The 19,308-nt window shown below is 39.4% G+C and overlaps 1 protein-coding gene across 9 annotated transcripts in view; it reads right to left on the reverse strand.

Annotated features, from left to right (window-relative positions):
* Positions 1-18,704, reverse strand: part of PRKDC (protein kinase, DNA-activated, catalytic subunit) — a 194,553-nt gene extending 175,849 nt beyond the window's left edge. For 6 of the 9 annotated variants that reach the window (XM_087447719.1, XM_087447718.1, XM_004431149.3 and 3 more), the window contains exons 1-12: positions 18,490-18,704; positions 16,821-16,897; positions 16,628-16,720; positions 14,985-15,059; positions 14,121-14,229; positions 13,267-13,379; positions 13,080-13,179; positions 6,700-6,755; positions 6,584-6,614; positions 5,933-6,090; positions 1,877-2,023; positions 278-442 (exon numbers count right to left, since the gene is read on the reverse strand). In XM_087447719.1, the coding sequence (XP_087303845.1) occupies positions 278-442; positions 1,877-2,023; positions 5,933-6,090; positions 6,584-6,614; positions 6,700-6,755; positions 13,080-13,179; positions 13,267-13,379; positions 14,121-14,229; positions 14,985-15,059; positions 16,628-16,720; positions 16,821-16,897; positions 18,490-18,643 (1,278 nt within the window). In that variant the 5' untranslated portion in view covers positions 18,644-18,704. Of the gene's footprint in view, positions 1-277; positions 443-1,876; positions 2,024-2,995; positions 3,172-5,932; positions 6,091-6,583; positions 6,615-6,699; positions 6,756-13,079; positions 13,180-13,266; positions 13,380-14,120; positions 14,230-14,984; positions 15,060-16,627; positions 16,721-16,820; positions 16,899-18,489 lie in introns of those variants that run through there. The other 3 variants (XM_087447720.1, XM_087447721.1, XM_087447722.1) reach the window with 3 other exon arrangements.
* Positions 18,705-19,308: the final 604 nt, after the last annotated feature.

Here is a 19,308-nt window from a genome sequence, read left to right on the forward strand (position 1 = left end):
AATGTCTGAATGATACTTAAGGTAGAATTCTATCCAGACCGCAATCTTAATCTTTTAGAAAGACAGAAAGAGTAACAATTTTTCCTGCTTTGGGCAACAAAAAGTCAGGTTTCATGACAATAATTCTATTAACACAAAATTCTAACTAAAAATGTCACCTAGATCACAATGGTACCTATACTGAAGGTATACAACTCATACGACCCCATTAAGTTAGCTGAAGAATTGAAATTGAATAGTTTAAATTGTGCTCAGTGTAATTAACTATCTCACTTACTGTATCAAGGTAAAGCAAGACACTTGCAATAGACTGGAGGAAACTTGGCATCTGGTAAATATGGTCATCAACAGTGTCTGTCTGGGTGAGGAACAGCTGCTTGCAGCGCTGAATGAGCTCTATGTACATTAAGTCAACATCTTTTGCATTTATAACCTTGCAAGGCTTTAGGAAAGGTAAAACAAAAGTCTTTATCAATCTTATCAATGTCAAAATAATGATACTGAAGGTGTTTTGTTAATGCATACGATTATAAATTAAATATTAACAAGCTTTTTAATGGAGAAGAAATACAGATATAAAATACAGTATAGCTTATAAAGATATAAGATATCTGTATTTTTAAAATACAGATATCTGCTTTTTAAAATAATCTATAATTACATTCTACATATTTATTCATACACAAAACATCTATTGTCAGCTATATTCTAGGCACCGTTTAGACAGTAGGTCTTGAGGGCAAATGAGACACAGTCCTTGCCCCCATGAGGCTAGTTGCCCAGAGGAAGAGACAGAGAACTAAACTCAAAGTTGGACTCCGTGACTGCACTATGAGGCACACTACACCCAGAGCCACCTCCGTAACTCACACATCTGACAATGCTACCACCCAACTTCAGATTCCCCAAAGCCTTCTTGAGACTTCATATGTAGTCTAGCTTCCTTGAGGACCTAACTGGTTTATCTTTTTAGAGTCCTCTCCCTTCTTCCTTGTCTGTCATGCTCTAGTTACACTGCAGACATATCGAACTACAGTGAACAAGTGGAAGTTGCTTAGATCATACTAGTGTATAAAGTCAAAAAGTCGATGCTCTCATTTACCTCTGAGCCTTCTCACATACTGTTCTTCTGCCCTAAGTATATTTAAAGGAGTCAACAGCGACACATGGAGATAAAGATATTAAAAAAAAAAAAAAAAAAAAAAAAAAGGAAAGGGATAACTTGGAAGCAAATGAGTAAATATCAGAGGTGGAATGAGTAGTGAGAGTGGAAGGCTGAAAAGAGGGACTCTCTTTCCCTGAAACAAGGGTATAGACATTGATGGGTAGGTTTGCAGAAAGAGAGGTAGCAAGTGATGTTCTCTGTAAAGTAGAAGTCATAGAGATCCATTAAAAGGGAAATAACAAAGGACATTCTCAATATTCTTAACTATACCTCTGTCAAAAGAACTTTCTATCAAAAGAACTTCTCTTTCTAAAATGTTGAGTGACATCAACTACAATTTTATTTCATAAATAAGGGACAGTATAGCACAGTGGAAAAATATGGTGTTTCTACTCTTCAGACTTGTATTTATGTCTTGATTTTGTCAATTATTAACTGTGTGTCCTTTGACAAGTCACCTAATTTCTGTGGGTCTCAGTTTCCTCATCTGTAAAGTGAAATAATACTCCTAAAAGCTTGTAAGAGTTATGAGGATTTGAGATAATACATATACAGAATCCTAGTACATAGTAGGCACTGAAAAAAACAAGTTAAGACAGCAAATAACAATAACGTCACTAGTGTGAGATGCTATTCAAAAATGCAATAAATTATGTTTCTTTAAACACTCAAATGAAATTTAAAAGATAAGAGTAAATTAATGAACCATACTCCTGCAAACAGTCCATATCCACGAATCGCAATGGATAAATCCTTGCTATTTGAATCCATGTTCCTGATGATTCCATAAAATTGCTCCATAAAGTACTGCAGCTTACTCTTATGCATTTCTGCATCTTTTGCCACCATAAAGGAAATCTGCAATTACATAATATTTACTTTTTAGAAATATGTTATAGCAAAACAAAAGAATCTATACAAATGTGAGAAGGCTAGAATTGTTTAATTACATATTGTCAACATGTTGTGACAGTTCATACAATTGCTTTAAATTCATAAAGAATCACTGTTTCAATCTGCTTAGTCTCCATCAAGTTGAGAAAAGACATTCTCGTAAATAAGGCTTTATTATATATGATGTGTTTTTCCTAGAGAAAGGGACAGAAAGAGACCAGGAAAATGCAGGAAAACATATGCACAAAAAGATAGGTTTGAAGGAAGGCTCCCTGCTGAAGCAGAGAGTGTCTTCAAAGCTCGTCTGTGACTCCCAGGGCGACAGGGTCTCGCAGGCCCAGCAAGCTCAGGAGTCATCTGCAGACTGGGTGCCTCACGAGGGCAACACGAGAGAGAGTTCAGAACTAACCATCAGCAAACAGACGAGGCGTCTCAGTTTTCAAATAAAATAAGCTGCCGGGCCAGCCCTGATGGCCTAGTGATTAAAGTCTGGTCTGGTTCCTGGGTGCAGAACTACACACTTGTCTGTCAACAGCCATGTGGTGGTGGCAGCTCGCACAGAGGAACTAGAAGGACATACAACTAGAATATACAACTATGTACTGGGGCTTAGAGGAGGGAAAAAAACACAGAGAGAGGAAGATTGGCAACAGATGTTAGCTCAGGGCAAATCTTTCCCAGCAAAAAAAAAAAAAAAAAAAAAGTATTAAAAAAAAATAAGCTACAAACTACAAAGCTTAAATTAGGTGAGGCAAGGGAAAAAAGTACTTTGAGAAGCAAGTAGATCACTATCTAGCAAACTAAGTGACAACAGCCTAAATGCAAGAACGACCACGGGGGCTCAGAAAAGCATTCCTAATTTCAGCACAAAGACTGTCCAAGACAAGGATGGAAAGAACCTCGGTAATTACCAAAGGCAGAAAAAAAGATACCCACCTTTCATTGCCAACCTAGCAACACAGGCCCCAACGCCACACAAAGCCCCTGCTTAGGTCTTAGCACATGTCCTCCCAGGCACTTCACTCCCCATTTATTTTAGAAGAATGGGATATCACACATCCTGCTCATCATGTTCTTTTTCACAAATGTATCAGGAACATGTTCCTCAAGGAGTAAACAAGTAACTTCCTCTTACTTAATCACAGTTTTCATTTTACGAATATACTATAATGTTTACACACTTAAACTGTTATCAATGTGATATACCACATTAGCAAATCAATCTAATCTTTTATTATTATACTTTCAACAAACATCCTTTTTATACATTTTTATCCAATTATTTTCTGTATATAGTAGCAAAAACTTAGAAACAATTATCCAACAGTAGAGGACAGCTTAAAACATTCTGGCTCTGGGGACAGCCCAGTGGCGCAGCAGTTAATTGTGCACACTCCACTTTGGCGGCCTGGGGTTCGCAGGTTCGGATCCCGGGCACGAACCAACGCACCACTTGCCAAGCCATGCTGTGGCAGCGTCCCATATAAAGTAGAGGAAGATGGGCACGGATGTTAGCCCAGGGCCAATCTTCCTCAGCAAAAAAGAGGATTGGCATCAGACGCTAGCTTAGGGCTGATCTTCCTCACCAAAAAAAGAAAAAAAAAGAAAATGAAACTTTAAAAAAACATTTTGGCTCATAAATAAAATAATATATATCAACTATTTTGCCATTAATTAAAATTAATCATATAGATCTCAATGTGCTATCAGGAAAACATATCCAGCACAGTGGAAAATCTTAAGGCTACAGAAATTACGAAGAATACTCTTTTATGTCAAGATATCTGTCTTCCTACCTCCCCATTCCTTTCCCCTGGGGAGGGAGGGAGTGAAAGGTGATAAGGGGGAAGGAGGGGGAGATCTAAAGGCATCACCACCAAACTGGTGATTTTTTTCCTTGGTGGTAGTATTTCAGAAGATTTTAATAGTCTTCTTTGTACTCTTCTATATTTTTTTAATTATATGCTACTAACCTGCAATTTTTTTCATAAGAACTTTATATAAACCTATTGAATAAAAAAATAAAACTTTCTTTCCCATAGGAATAATGTTTAAATTTAAAAATGCACATACAACAGTCAAAACAATAATGGAAAAGAAGAAAGAAGTTGGAGGACATCCACCACCTAATTTCAAGACTAAAGCTAGAGGAGTCAAGACAGTGAGGTACTGATGTAAGGACAGACACAAAGGTAAATGGAACAAACCGAGAGTCCACAAATAAACCCATACACATACGGCCCACTGATTTTTGACAAAGGTACCAAGGTAAGTCAATGGGGAAAAAAAGAGTCTTCAACAAATGGTGCTCAAACCAAAAAATGGGGAAAAAGTCAACTTGAATTCCTACTTTACACCATACACAAAAACTAATTCAAAATGGATTATAGACCTAAATGTAAATGCTCAAACTATAAACTACAAACTCCTTGAAGAAAACTAGAAAGAAATCTCTGCAACCATGGGATAGGCAAACATTTCTCAGGGAGGACACAGAAAGAAGGAGCCAGCTGGGAAATTGGTAAATTGGACTTAATCAAACTTTAAAACTTCTCTTCTTTGGAAGATGCTGTTAAGAAAATGAAAAGGCAAGCCACAGAAGAAAACTAGTTGCAATATCTTTAGAAAAGGACTTGAATCCAAATTATGTAGAGAACTCTTACAACTCATTAATAAAAAGACATACAACCTAATTTTAAAATGAGCAAAATGTCTGAATGAATACATCACAAAACAGATATAAGAACGGCTAATAACCACAGGGAAAAAAGATCATCATCAACAGCGTCCATGGAAATTCAAACTAAAACCACAGTGGGGTAACATTATACACCAATTAGAATGGCTACAATTAAAAAGACCGACAACACCAGGTGTTGATGAGGGTGTGAGTGACTGGAACTCTCATGCATTGCTAGTGGGAATGGAAAATGGTGCAACCAGTTTGGAAAAGAGGTTAGCAGTTTCTTATAAAGTTTAATATATATCTACCATGTGACCCATCAATTCTACTTCTAGGTTTTTATCAAAGGAAATTAAAACATATATCCACAAAAATACTTGCTCATGAATGTTCTTAGCTGTTTTATTTAAAACAGCCCCAAACTAGAAACAACCAAAATGTCCATAAACAAACCATGGCATATCCTTATAATGGAATGCTATCTGTGCCACAGTTGAGATAGGTCTTCATAGACTAGCTTGTGAATTTAACCAGCATTTATAACACTGCTCCAGACAAAACTTTTGTTGTGAATCTTTAGTATTTTCCATCAGAGCCAACACAAGTAGTCTAATTCCATAACACCTAACCTGAACAGCAGGAATTTCCAGACACCTTTGGATGCTCAGAAACACAATCACAAGCACATTCTCCTTAGGTAACTGATACACGTTTCCAAACTTGCAGACTCAAATTCTGCAACCACAGCCTATCTAGATGGAAAACATACAGGGCAAATGGGCTCTCCTTGTTTTTGAAATAATGGGAAACAAGCATCTTATCTTAACATGACAGCTGACCCTTACCTCCCAGGAGATGCATTTCGTCACCCCCATCAGGCTGCCCCCAGTTCAAAGGAGTCCTGGCCTCCCAGCTCTTCCTTCCTTCCACCTCCTCATGGCCACGTCTTCTGTCCACTAGACTCGCCCCAATCTTGGCTCTGAGGCTCTGATCACATCTGGCATCTTCCTAGCTTTCTTCTAGCCCTGCTGCCACCCATGAGGCTGATCAAGAACCAAGCTTTTTTCTTTAAACACTACAAAAGCTAATGGATCAACCTGTATTTATTTTACAAATGTGCGTGCACAAGATTGGAATTTAATTTTTTGCATGGAAAAAATATTTTTAAATGAAAGTTGAATTTGTAGTACCTGTTTCAGAAAAGATTCCAGAGCTGAATGTGCAGCTTTTTTCAATTCTATATTTGTATGGCTACACCATTTTGACAGCACTTCAAACAAAGAAACGTAGTTGTCCAGAAGGCAGGTGCTAAATTGAGATGCGTGCAGGGTAAATAAGCATAAGCCAGCTGCAATTGCAAAAATTATTGTATTTAAAATAGGAAACAAAAGGCAGGACAAAGAACTTAGAAAGCTTCAAGTCTACGTTAAAATTAAAACTGGGGATGAAGATCCAGTACCATTACACGATAACGACCTAGGGATCCTGAAAGACCTCTGATGCCGCCAACCTCCATTTCAATCAACAGGCCCATGATTTGGCCACTGACTCCCAAAACACATCTCAGAAAAAGGATTAGGTTCATTTAGATAAAGTCAGAATCAAACAATCTGGATCCCCTGAAAGACACTCTAAAGTAATTTTTTTAAATCATGTAATCTAAGTGTGCCCATCTCAACCAGAGTTTGTGGGTAAAAGTCTCTAAAAACCTCCTTATAAATAACTGCATGCGAATCACAGATGTCATCACACATACTTCATTTCTAATTTAAGCAAAAGTTTATTCAAGATGTTAATTTAATAATCTGAAATACTCTATCTCATTAAATATAGAATCTCACCTAAGGGCACCGCATATCTCTTCAGATCAATCTATTAAAAAAAAAAAAAAATGACCATCAATGTTTGACAATCACAAGTCTCAACTGTAAAAGAATTAGAGTGATATTAATCCTACCTGAGGACGAATTGCCTTTAACGCAAAATCAAAAATCTCCCTTGAAGTCTGGGGATCTGGGATAAAAACAAAAAGAAGCCTCTGTTACAAATTGTAACGGTATCATCTCACAAACCTCACAAAGGATGTTACAACTAACAACTTTATTTCTGATAGCTTGACATCTATATTAACCCAACAGTCTCCTGTGAATTCAGGAGGAACATCCTTTCTCACTGGATTCAGCTAGAGAGCTGCAACTTATTACTGCTGCACTATTACTGCAGTAAAGTAGAGAGAAAATCTGGAAGAACAAAGACATGGGGTCAACTCCAACTCATCACTTATAAGCGCTGTTAGACGATCTCAGAGCCTCAGTTTTCTCATCTGTAAGAAGGGACACTACATACCTTCTTTTAGAGTTGTTTCGAGGATTAAACAAGGCCAAATACATTAACCTCCCAATACTCTCAGGCATTTCTTCAACACAGAATATATGCCAATTATTATGGGAATTACAAACATGAATGAAATATGATCTTTGACCTCAGTAAATTTATTACTAAAAGGGAAGACAAAGCAGGCGCACAACTATAATCTGAGGCTCTCATCCTGGCCTGAATGACATCACGATTACTGTCTGTCTCCCACCAGTGTTCACTGCAGCTGTCCAGAAATCATGCTGTCTTCATCACTGAGTTCTCTGCCCTTGTAACAGTGACTTACAAATAGCAGGGGCTCAGGAACTGTTTGCTTTGACTGCCAGGATTGACATATTTGAAAACAGAGGCCAGATGTGACAGAAGATAGTAGGAGAAGGGGTCAGGGAGGGCATAAGACAAGGGAAACATCAGCATGTTTGTAGGATAACGCCATACATAAGAGAGATGCAAAAAAAAAAGCTACTTTGGAATTCAATACAAGGAGACGTTTCTTCTGGCTGTGAGTATTCAAGACATGCTTTACAGACAAGGTAGCACTTGAGCGGGGCCTAAAAGAATAGGCACAAGTTGGGGAAAAGGTCACTCTGATAGAAATTGCGTGCGGACAAGGGCATCAGGCACCAGGTCTGGAATGAGTGGACACAGTGAACAGTGAAGCCCAGGGATTCAAGGGCCTGAGCTCTCAGCAGTGGGAATGGAAAGCACCCTGACCAGGTTATGCCTCCCACTGTCTGCTCTCCTTTGACCACCTCTCCTTTCTAGTGGACTGCTCCCTCTACAAGCATGCTCTTATATCTATTTTTGTCACTGTGGTAAAATATATATGACAATATATTTATCATTTTAACTATGTGTAAGTGCATAGTTCAGTGGCATTAAATACATTCACATTGTTGTGTAATCATCGCCAGTATCTATACCCAAAACATTTTCACCATCCCCAACAGAAAGACTATACCCATTAAACACTAACGCCCCCTGCCCCCAGCCCCTGGTAACCTTGATTCTACTTTCCATCTCGATGAATTTGCCTAGTCTTGCTACCTCATAAGTGGAATAATACAGTATTTGCAGTTTTGTGACTGGCTTATCTCACTTAGCATAATGTCCTCAAGGTTCATCCATGTTGTAGCACGTGTCAGAATTTCCTTCCTTTTTTAAGGCTGAATAAAATTCTGTTATACACACACACACACCACATTTTGTTTATCCATTCATCTGCTGATGAATACTTGGGTTGTTTCTACTTTTCAGCTATTGGGGACAGTGCTGCTAGGAACTAAGTATACAGATTCTTGTATCAATTTTTAAAAACCCTCTTTTATCCCCACATCTCCCATCAGCTACACCCCATTTCTTTGTTCTCCTCCATTGTAAGATTTCTCTAACGGGTTTTCTGCAGGTGGCCTCCACCTCCTCCCTCCCATTCACCTTGTCTCCAGTCTACCAGCTCTCAAACTGCTCTGTCCAGCTTGTCCTCTGACTCCACTGAAGCTGCCCTCGTTGAGCTGGATCCACTCGGCTGCTCTGGCCTCTCCACATTCAGACTCCCCCCAGAGAAGGCACCACGACACTCCCTCCCCCAGACTCTCTCCTTCCATCCTTGCCCTAGGCTCTCTGCACTTGCTCCCTAGCTAACTAATCTTGCTCACACTCATAGCTTTACATATTATCTCTACGCTGAAGACTTCCAAATTTATATCTTGAGGTCTGATTTTTCCTACAAGATCCAGCCTCACGTATGCAACTGCACACTTAACATCTAAGCTTGGATGTTCCATAGTGTCTACAGTTAAACATGTCCAAAACAAAAAGCCAGGTTTCTGTCTGAAACCTGGTCCTCCCCTCTCCCACCCAGTTTAATAATCAGTGCACAGACTTCAGTCGCTCACTCTCGCACTCAAGAGCAAAGTCTCTCATTCCCACACTAAAACATACCTCACATCTAACAGGAGTCAAGCAGACCTTTATATAACATCAACTGGCCCATACCCATTCCTTATAGAAAAACTATGGCTCCCCATTCCACTTGGAATGAAATCCCAGCTCAGAAGCCCCTCACACACTGACCCACACCCTGGCCAATCTCCCCCCAGGCCCTCTCCGCGTGCCACTGAGCTCCAGACACACTGGCTCTCCTGAAGCCCTCTGACCACCACATGCTGGCCAGGCCTGAGGCCTGGGTACTTGCTGGTCCTCCTGCCTAGAGAATACTCTTCCCAGCTCTTTCCCTGCTGGCTGCTTGACATCCTGCAGGCCTGAGCTTCTTGTTTCCTCCTCAGAAAGAACCAGTGGGCTGTGTGCACCCTCCTTCTCTCTGCACTCTGATATTCCTATTCATGGCACCCAACTTGTGTGCAATTGGACCCTCAAGTCTGTAACAGCTTGTTCATCTGTTTATTGTCTGTCTCCTCCACTATAACCAAGCTCATGATGGTAGGAACTTGGTGATTCTGGTCACTGAATACAACACCTAACTGATCTCTCATTAGATAGAAGGCACCCAGGAAATAAATACTGTACGAATGAATGTATCAGTATTAGGTGTTTAGTGCTTGAAGTCACATGATCATGGCATGAAAAAAAAAACTATAAATTTTACCCCTAGACCAAGGATATAATCCCAGTCTTGCCACTTACTGGTTATGTTAGTTTCCTACTGTTGCTTGCTGTAATAAATTATCAGAAACTTCATGGCTTAAGACAACACAAATTTACTACCATACAGTGCTGGAGGTGAGAAATCTGAAATGGGTCTCACTGAGCTAGAATTCAGGTGTCAGTATGGCTGTGTTCCTTCCTAAAGGCTTTAGTGGCTGTCTTTTCCAGCTTCTAGAGGACACTCATATCCTTTGGCTCATGGCCCCGTTCCATCTTGAAAGCCAGCGTGGGAGGTTGAGTCTTTCTCACGTTGCATCACTTTGACACTGACTCTTCTGCCTCACTCTTCCACATTTAAGGACGCTGTGATCTTATGGCCCACCTGGATAATCTCCTCATCTCAAGATCAGCTGATTAGCAACCTTAATTCCATCTGCAACTTTGATTCCCATTTGCCATGCGACCTAACATATTCACAGGTTCTGAGAATTAGAATGAGGACACCTTTGGGAGCCATTATTCTGCCTACCACACTAGCTGTGTGACTTTGGGCAAGTTACTTAACTTGTCTTAGTTCTAGCTTTCTAATCCATAAAACAGAGATATTATTACATATCTCAGAGAGTTATTACAGAAATTTTCCTTGCAACATGTCTAGAATAATCTTTAGCAATGGTAAATGAGCCATGGCACTATTATTTTTCTTGAACTATATATGTGCACTGAACGTCAATTAATATGCCAAGCAAATACAAAGACAAATAAGCAACATTACCGGCTAGCAGGATCAATAAACATTTAACCTGGTAAATTAAAAATATGTTGTAGTAAGCGCTGTAACAAAAAGGAATACAGAAGCTAGAGGAAGTGACGCAGCTCAGGGGAATCACAAAACCTTCATAAAATGGGTGATCTTTGAGCAAGAACCTGATGGAGTGGAAAGCTGACAACAAGACAAGAAAAAGATGAGAGAGAAGACAGAGGAAGGGAAATTACACCGAACCACTCCAATATTCTTGGTAAGAAGCAGGTTCTGAGGATTAGAATGAGAACTTCTTTGGGAGCCTTTATTCTGCCTGCCTACCTATGAAACTGCTGTTTTTGCAGGTCAGAAATCATTGGATGCAGGTAATTTCTTAAGTTTCAACCTAATTAAAGCAAACACACATAGGAGTAGAAAAATATTTGTCAATTACTTGAACAAAAATGGTAAGAAAGAGAAAATAGTTTTTTTAAAAGAATCTTTCCAGTTAAAAGTTTTATTTGCATTTTAAAAAGAGATCTATTTCATAATGCTTATAATGCTGTCATAGCTAGATTATCCTCTAAACCTTTAATTTTGAGACACTATAGCAGAACACTATTGAGAGCTCTGAAGAAAAGTATATTAGACAGAATTTAAAATTGATAGGAAAGGATCTGCATCCTAAGAATAACAGAATGCTAATGAAAGAAATCAAAGAAGACCTAAATAAATGGAGAAAGATACTGTGTTCGTGGATTGGAAAACTCATCATCGTAAAGATGTCAATTCTCCCCAAATTAATATACAGGTTTATTGCAATGACTATGAAAATCCAAGCAAGATTTTTTTCAGACACAGACAAACTTATTCTAAAATGTACATGGAAAAGCATAGGCCTTATAATACTAAAAGAATTTTGAAAAAGAAGAATAAAATGGGAGGACTTAACTCTACCTGACATTAAGCCTTACTATATAGTTACAGTTTAAAAGACAGTGTGGTATTAGCAGGGAGATAAAGACATAGACCAATGGCACAGAGCAGAGAACTCAGAAATAGACCCACACAGATACACTCAACTAATTTTTCACAAAGGCACAAAAACAATTCAACAGTGATTTGGCAATGATTTCATGGATATGATACCAAAAGCACAAGCAACAAAAGAAAAAATAAATTCAACCTCATCAAAATAAAGAACTTGTGTGCATCAAAGGACAAAACAGAGCGAAAAGGCAACCCACGGAATGGGAAAAATATTTGAAAATCATGTTATCTGATAAGGTATTGATATCCAGAATATATAAAGAACTTCTACAACTCAACAACAAGAAGTCAAACAATCTGATTAAAAAATGGGCAAAGGACTCGAGCAGACATCTCTCCCAAGAATATATACAAATAGCCAATAAGCACATGAAAAGACACTCAACATCACCAGTCATAAGGGAAAGGCAAATCAAAACCACAATGAGATAGGACTTCACACCAGTTAGGATGGCTATTATCAAAAAATAGAAAATAAGAAGTATTGGTAAGGATGTGGAGAAACCAGAACCCTTGTGCGTTGCTGGTGCGAATGTAAAATAGTGCAGCTGCTGTGGAAAACAGTATGGCAATTCCTCAAAAAATTAAATGTAGGGCCGGCCCTGTGGCTTGGTGGTTAAGTGCGCGCGCTGCGATGCTGGTGGCCCGGGTTCGGATCCCGGGTGCGCATCGAGGCACCACTTCTCCGTTCATCCTGAGGCCGAGTCCCGCATACAGCAACTAGAAGGATGTGCAGCTACGACATACAACTATCAACTGGGGCTTTGGGGGGAAAAAATAAAATAAATAAAATCTTTAATAAAAAAAAAAAAAAAAAAAAAATTAAATGTAGAATTACCACATAATCCAGCAATTCCACTTCTAGGTATATACCGCAAAACATGAAAGCAGGGACTTCAATAAATATTTGCCCACCCACTTTCCAGCAGCATTATTCACAATAGTCAAAAAGTAGAAGCAACCCAAGTGTCCATTAATAGATGAATGGATAAACAAAATGTAGTATATCCATACAATGGAATATTATTCAGCCTTAAAAAGGAAGGAAATTCTGACACACGTCACAACATGGATGAACCTTGAAGACATTATGCTAAGTGAAATAAGCCAGTCACAAAAAGTTACATACTATGAGTCCATGTGTATAACCTTGAAATGACAAAATTCAAGATGGAGATAGATCAGTAGTGGTTGCGGGAGGAGGGAGGCAAGGAAGAAGTGACTGTGGCTACAGAGGGGATCTTTGTGGTGATGAACTGTTCAGGAGCTTGACTGTGGTGGTGCATAAACAAATTTACACGTGATAAAACTGCACAGAACTAAATACACACATGCAAATGTGTGCATGTAAAACTAGTGAAATCTGAACACAGTAGGTAGATTTTATCAATGTCTCATCGCTAGGAGAAACTGGGTGAAGGACACATGGAATCTCTCTGAATTACTCCCCAAAACTGCATGTGAATCCAAAATTGGTTTAAAAGTTCAAAAAAATAAACAGGTACTTCATTTTAGACCTATAGTTTTCGAATAAAGAAAGAAAATCAAGTGAAGTCAAGCAATACCTTCTTCCATGGACTTAGTGAAATTACACATAAGTGATGACAATCCCTTCAGACATCCTGCCAGAACAGGTAGTTTGGGCTCTCTTACTGTTGATGTCATCTAAGAGGAAAGTTTTCAGAAGATATCATTAAAAGAGAAAAAAATAACCAAATGTATGGAAGCAGAATATCATAAAGTTTATCATACCTGGGACTTAAGTTCACCCAGAAAAGCCCGGAACAGTTTTTCTGAATTATTTATCATCTCACCAGGATGAACTTCACCTAATACTCCTAGGAGCTCATATATTTTTTCTAAAACTGCAAAATAAATTTTAGATAAATGAAGGCCTAAAATTACATTTAAATAAATTAAATAAACAAAAATGTATGAATAAGAAAAAGAGGGAACACTTAGTTCAAAAGTAATTTCACAATAATACATACAAAATATCTAGTTTTATGTACTGGGATCTTTTCTGATAAGTTTTATGCAAATCTATTATTATAAACTAAATTATTTTTGACATGTGTTGTGAGTTTTCTATTTAAATCATTTGTAAGGATTAAAATTTTTATAAGCAGAAGTCTTCACCCATTGATTTTTTTTTTGTTTCCACTTTGGTTTGTTTTCAGCAAAAAGGATTCATCTGTAAAACATATAAATACCTTGGTAGAAAAAAACCTAAGTTTTACACTGATAATTTTTCAAAGTTAATTTGTTAAAAATTTTTTTTTTTTGTGAGGAAGATCAGCCCTGAGCTAACATCCATGCTAATCCTCCTCTTTTTGCTGAGGAAGACCAGCTCTGAGCTAACATCTATTGCCAATCCTCCTCCTTTTTTTCCCCAAAGCCCCAGTAGATAGTTGTGTGTCATAGTTGCACATCCTTCTAGTTGCTGTATGTGGGACACCGCCTCAGCATGGCCAGAGAAGCAGTGCATCGGTGCGCGCCCGGGATGCGAACCCGGGCCGCCAGTAGCGGAGCGTGCGCACTTAACCGCTAAGCCACGGGGCCGGCCCTGTTAAGATATTTTAAAATAACATTTAAATGCAGCTCACCTGTATCTGGTATTTTTGTTTTCAACGCAAGTTCTCCATAGAATTTGCTAAATAATTCTCCAATTCTAAATTCATCCATGAGTCTAGAACTTTTCAAAGTCTGAAGTAACTAAAAGAATACAAATTAACATTGACTAAAGAAGAAAATAATGAAAAGGCTTCCTCTACCTCAGTGAGTTTGTATACAGCAAAATTCCAGAACCATGTGTCTCCAGGGGATTTACGCTTGGCCTCTCAGGACTCTTATCTAGCCAGATTATCTGAGAGGTAGAGGTCAAGGTGGATGGTGGAAGAACACAGCGGTTACAAAGTGGAAGACAGTATAGACTTAATTTTACCTTCCCAAGAAACCAAGACCATGACTAGAACCGTTCTCTTGGAGGCACTTAAGACAAGGACCAACAAGATCCAAAGGAATTCTAAAATAGAGATGGCTCTGAGAGAGAGACAAGTGAGAGGGAGTGCCAGTGACCACTTAAATACAACAGAGACTCATTTCCATAGTAAGGTTTCAGGAAAAAACTCGGCGATATAAGGCAGTGAATTCTGGCAATTCCTGGTAGCAGCAGATTTTAAAAGTAAGGGTAATCAGGGCAGTGTAGGAGCAGTAAACTCCTTAGTTATTCTTCCCCTTCATTCCCCTCACAACCCAAAATTCTTCCTTTGCTACCCAGAGGGTCTGAGAGCAAAACAGCAAAGTATTGTGCGGGGTGGTTGGAAAATGTGCATCTTACCCATCCATCAATGTGATTCAAGCCTCTCCTCCAACATCTCTCACCCAAAACATAATCTAAAACTCCAATTCTCAGTTTTTTAAGTTATAGGTTTAATATAAAATACATGTACTTAGAAATATAAAATTACCTTAATAAGAAGATCTAGAGCCGGAATTTTACATTTAGCAGCTTTATCTTTTGTGTAAACACTGGTACAAGTATTCTAGGTTTAGAAGGAAACAAACCAAAACCATCAATAAGACAGAAAAATTAAGACTTAACAATAGCTAAAACTACATCTCTGAGAGGAGCAATACCAATATATGACATAACACAATATTTAGCTGTTAAAACTACAACATTAGAGTATACAAATATACAGATCAAAAATTACTGAAAACATTGATACAATATGCTATGGTAATAATACCAACAATAACCATAAAAACATAAAGTAAATGGAGACCTCAGCAGGATTAAAAAAAGTTACTCCTCCTTATATACTTCCCATAGCACTTGTTACCATATATCAAGAAAGAAAGAACAAAGAATAAACAAGGTAAGTGAAGCAATTCAGAGAAGAGCGGCTGGGACTCGAGAGCAGACAGTACAGTGTAAGGAAACAAGCAGGCGCTCTGGAAGGAGGCAACCTGGCTCCAAAATCTGGGTGAGTTTCTTAACTTCTAAGTCTCATTTGTAAGCAAGAGAAATTAAGAATATCTACCTCACAGAAGAGTTCTGGTAAAAATTAAATAAGATACACTGTACATTAAAGAACTTTGTATACTATGAAGCACTCTACAAATGCTAGTTACTCCTACCATTGAAACAGTTTTCTAGAATGTTAAGATTCCAATCAAGAAAGACTAGAAGTCAAAAGAGAATGAAATCAAAACCTATTAAAAAAAAACTGATGATCATTAAAAATATTTTATATATTAGAGCTAGTTATAACTTATAAAATACTACTTATAAATTACCTCAGGTTGAATACATATTCTTCATCCACTCTTAGCATCCAAGAACTAGAGGCGAAGTCAGGACCAGTATAAACAACTTACCTTGAGATATGGCCCTTGTTGGAAGTATAAATAAGTCTGAGAAGGAATGACTTAAATTATGATTACTAGTTCCATAGTAAATTATGAGGAAACCTAGGGAAGGCAGGTCAGAAGAAAATGGGTGGCACCAGAGAGGCGAACTTTTCAGGCTATTGACCAAGAGAACATATGAACTACAGGATATATGAATCTTACCCATTGGGAGAATTCTTTAAAGTTGTTTTTTCAAGTGTTCTGAAATCTCCCCGCAATTCAAAAAATCCAATTTACGATTTTTTATAAAACTCATTATCTATTCTATTTGCAAAAAGTTATGAAAATAGTTTCTGACAAAGGCCTTAGCTTCTTAAATCAATAAAAAAGGAACAGGGGGCTAGCCCCGTGGCCTGGTGGTTAAGTTCGGCACACTCCGCTTAGGCAGCCCGGGTTCACGGGTTCGGATCCTGGGCTTGGACCTACACCACTAGTCCGTCAGCCACGCTGTGGTGGCAAGCCACATACAAAGTAGAGGAAGACCGGCACAGATGTTAGCTCAGAGCAAATCTTCCTCAGCAAAAAAAAAAAAAAAAAAAAAAAGAACAACAGCCCACTTCACTTCCAACACAATCAAGCAGAAATCAGTAAACTCCCCAACAACAAAAGCAGAAATAAAATAAAAATTCAAGTTTAACTTACACCATAAGTTAAAATGGATACTGGTATATAATGAGGTATGTTTTTTCCTCCTTACCTTAATATCAAGAGAATAAGGTGTGATCTTCTGGCCAATTTTTTCTAAGAAAATACATAAAAATTTTAAGACCTCTTCTCTACAATCACGAAACTATAAAAAAACAAATACACATTATAGTAAATATAGGTATAAAAGTCACGGCAACATAAAGGAATATACGAGAAGAGCAAAATGAAAACTTGCAACTTACTTCGTCAATGTTAAGTGATTTCCGAACAAATACAAGTAAACCAAAATCTTTGGAAAAAACTAAGGAAGTCTGTAATGCTGGAACAAAAAGAAAAAAAAGTAATGTAAGAGAGCTGCCAAGAAGCACTCCATAACCCACCATGAGGGGCTGCACGTTTCTCCCTTCAGCCTTATGGGTGATAAAACACTAACCTAAAGCTGCTGTATTTAGACAAGGAAAACAGGAAACTCGATGATGTTCCATAGGCATGTGGTAGGCAGAATAACGGCCCCAAAGATGCCTGAACCGTAATCGCTAGTGTCACACCTGTAAACATGCTAACTTTACATGGCAAAAGGAAATTAAGGTTGCAAATGGAATTAAGGTTGCTAATCAACTGATTGACTTTAAATGGAGGAGATTATCTTGGATTATCCCGTGGGCCCAATGTAATCACAGAGGCCCTTACAAGTGGAGGAAGGAGGAATAAGAGAGATGGGATATGGGAGAGCAGGAGAGAGTCCAAGCATGAGTCACTTGACCCACTGCTGCCAGCTTTGAAGATGGAGGAAGGGAGCCATGATGGAAGAAATATGGGTGGCTTCTAGAAGCAAAGAACGTCAGCAAGGAAAAGGGAACTTTAGTCCTGTAACTGAAGGAACTGAATTTTGCTGACAACTTGAAAGAAAAAGGAAATGAATTCTCCCCCAAAGCCTTCTGAAAGGAAAGTGGCCCTGCCTGATACCTTGGTTTTAGCTTGCTGAAACCCTGTGTTGGGCTTCTGACTACAGAACTGTAAGATTAACAAACCTGTATTGCTTCAAACCACTAAACTGTAGTATTTGTTACAGCAGCAATAGAAAACTAATACACTCCTCCATAATCTCTCAAGTGAAAAAACACTGAATCTTCCGAGTAAACACGAAACTGCTTTATAAACAAGTTATTAAAGGAAAAGAAAGGAATTCTAACCTAGAAACTCTGAGACCAGAAGGCCTTTACACCAAGTCAGTTTCTTCATCTTTTTCCCCATTAATATATCCCCGACAATATATAGGTGCTATGTAGCATCTTGTTTAAGGTATTTACATTATTTCTCCACTCTATTTAGCAATCACCACGTGAAAAGAAAATCGCACCTATCTTTTAAAAGAACACACAATGGAGCAGGTCTGCATATTTGCGCTTTTAAAAAGGAATATCAGAGTTTTCACGCAATGATATATTTTAAAAGTGCTAAAAACAGGCATGTTTACTAAAAAAGGGAAAAAAGTTCTCATCTAGGCATTGCTAAGAGGTTAAAAGAACAGCATGACTTTCCAGTTATATTTCTGCAATGCTTCTCAAAAGTAGGAACAGCAAACACAACGGTTTGGAAAAATTTTAGGGGAGATTAAGGGGAAAGTAAATACTTCCCCCTTATTATCTCTCCCCACTTTGTATAGCAATGACTGCCAAACTTACGGCATTTTCACCAACTTTGGTTTCAAAATATCTTTCCTCTGCTGTTAAGAAAAAAAGTAGTGTGACAAATCCCTTTTTAAACACATCCACAGAAATTCCGAGGATGCAGAATCAAACGGCTGGACTTCAAGCTACTGTTAACTAGACCCAGGGCGGGAGGAACGCCGGCCTCACTCCGGCAGCCCTCCGGCACGCCGCGGCGCGCGGCCCGCGGGACGGTACGCACCCAGCACCGCGGGGCGGGTGCTCAGCACGCACTCCTGCCCCAGGCCCCGGATCAGATGGTAACTGGCCATCGCGGCGCTGCAGCGGTCCGCGGCGGACAAGGACTCCTGCAACTGCATCAAAAAGCCCTGCACGCCAGAGCCTGTGTCCGCCATGACGCCCAGCCCGGCACAGGCGCAGGCACCTAAACAGCCCACCCGGGCCCAAAGGCTCCGTGCGGCAGAAGGCAGGGCTCGCAATAAGGAAAAGGGAGCTTCCGGGGCGGGGCGGGAGCGGCAGGACCTTCCACGAGGTGCTCCGGGGGGGGCTCTCCCTCGTAGGAACAGCTGCTCTGCCGTAAATTAAGAGATCGGCAGGGTTAAGAATGTGTTGCGCACGATACACTTAGCATGCATGCATCGAAGCTTTGGGAGAAACAGGAATCTAACGGTTTGACCTCCAGAAATAGATGGGGAGCATAGTTGGTGAATTGGAGTTGACTAAATACCAGAGGCAGTAAAAGACAAGCGAGGGTCTTGGGGGAAGATCTACACGTTTCTCTCTTGATAAAGGGTGAAAATGCATTTGGAATGTCTTTAGACATGAAAATGCTTAGGGATAAAGAAGTATATTCTCCTTGGCCAACGCTCCAGCGAGGATCAACCCCCCCGGTGAACATGGTCTGGTCGGACTCCCCGGATTTCCCGCGAAACCGCGGTCCGGCAGGGGGTCAGACCACCTGACCGGAGGGGCCCCCGAGCGAGGCCTGCGTCTGCCGTCCGCGGGGCGCCAGAGCAGGCCGTTCAGTTCCCCCCTGTCGGTGCGCAGTGGCGCCTCCCGG

The sequence above is a fragment of the Ceratotherium simum genome, chromosome 23 (assembly GCF_057802395.1).
Source record: "Ceratotherium simum simum isolate JZ-2026a chromosome 23, ASM5780239v1, whole genome shotgun sequence".
Taxonomy (NCBI): Eukaryota; Metazoa; Chordata; class Mammalia; order Perissodactyla; family Rhinocerotidae; genus Ceratotherium; species Ceratotherium simum.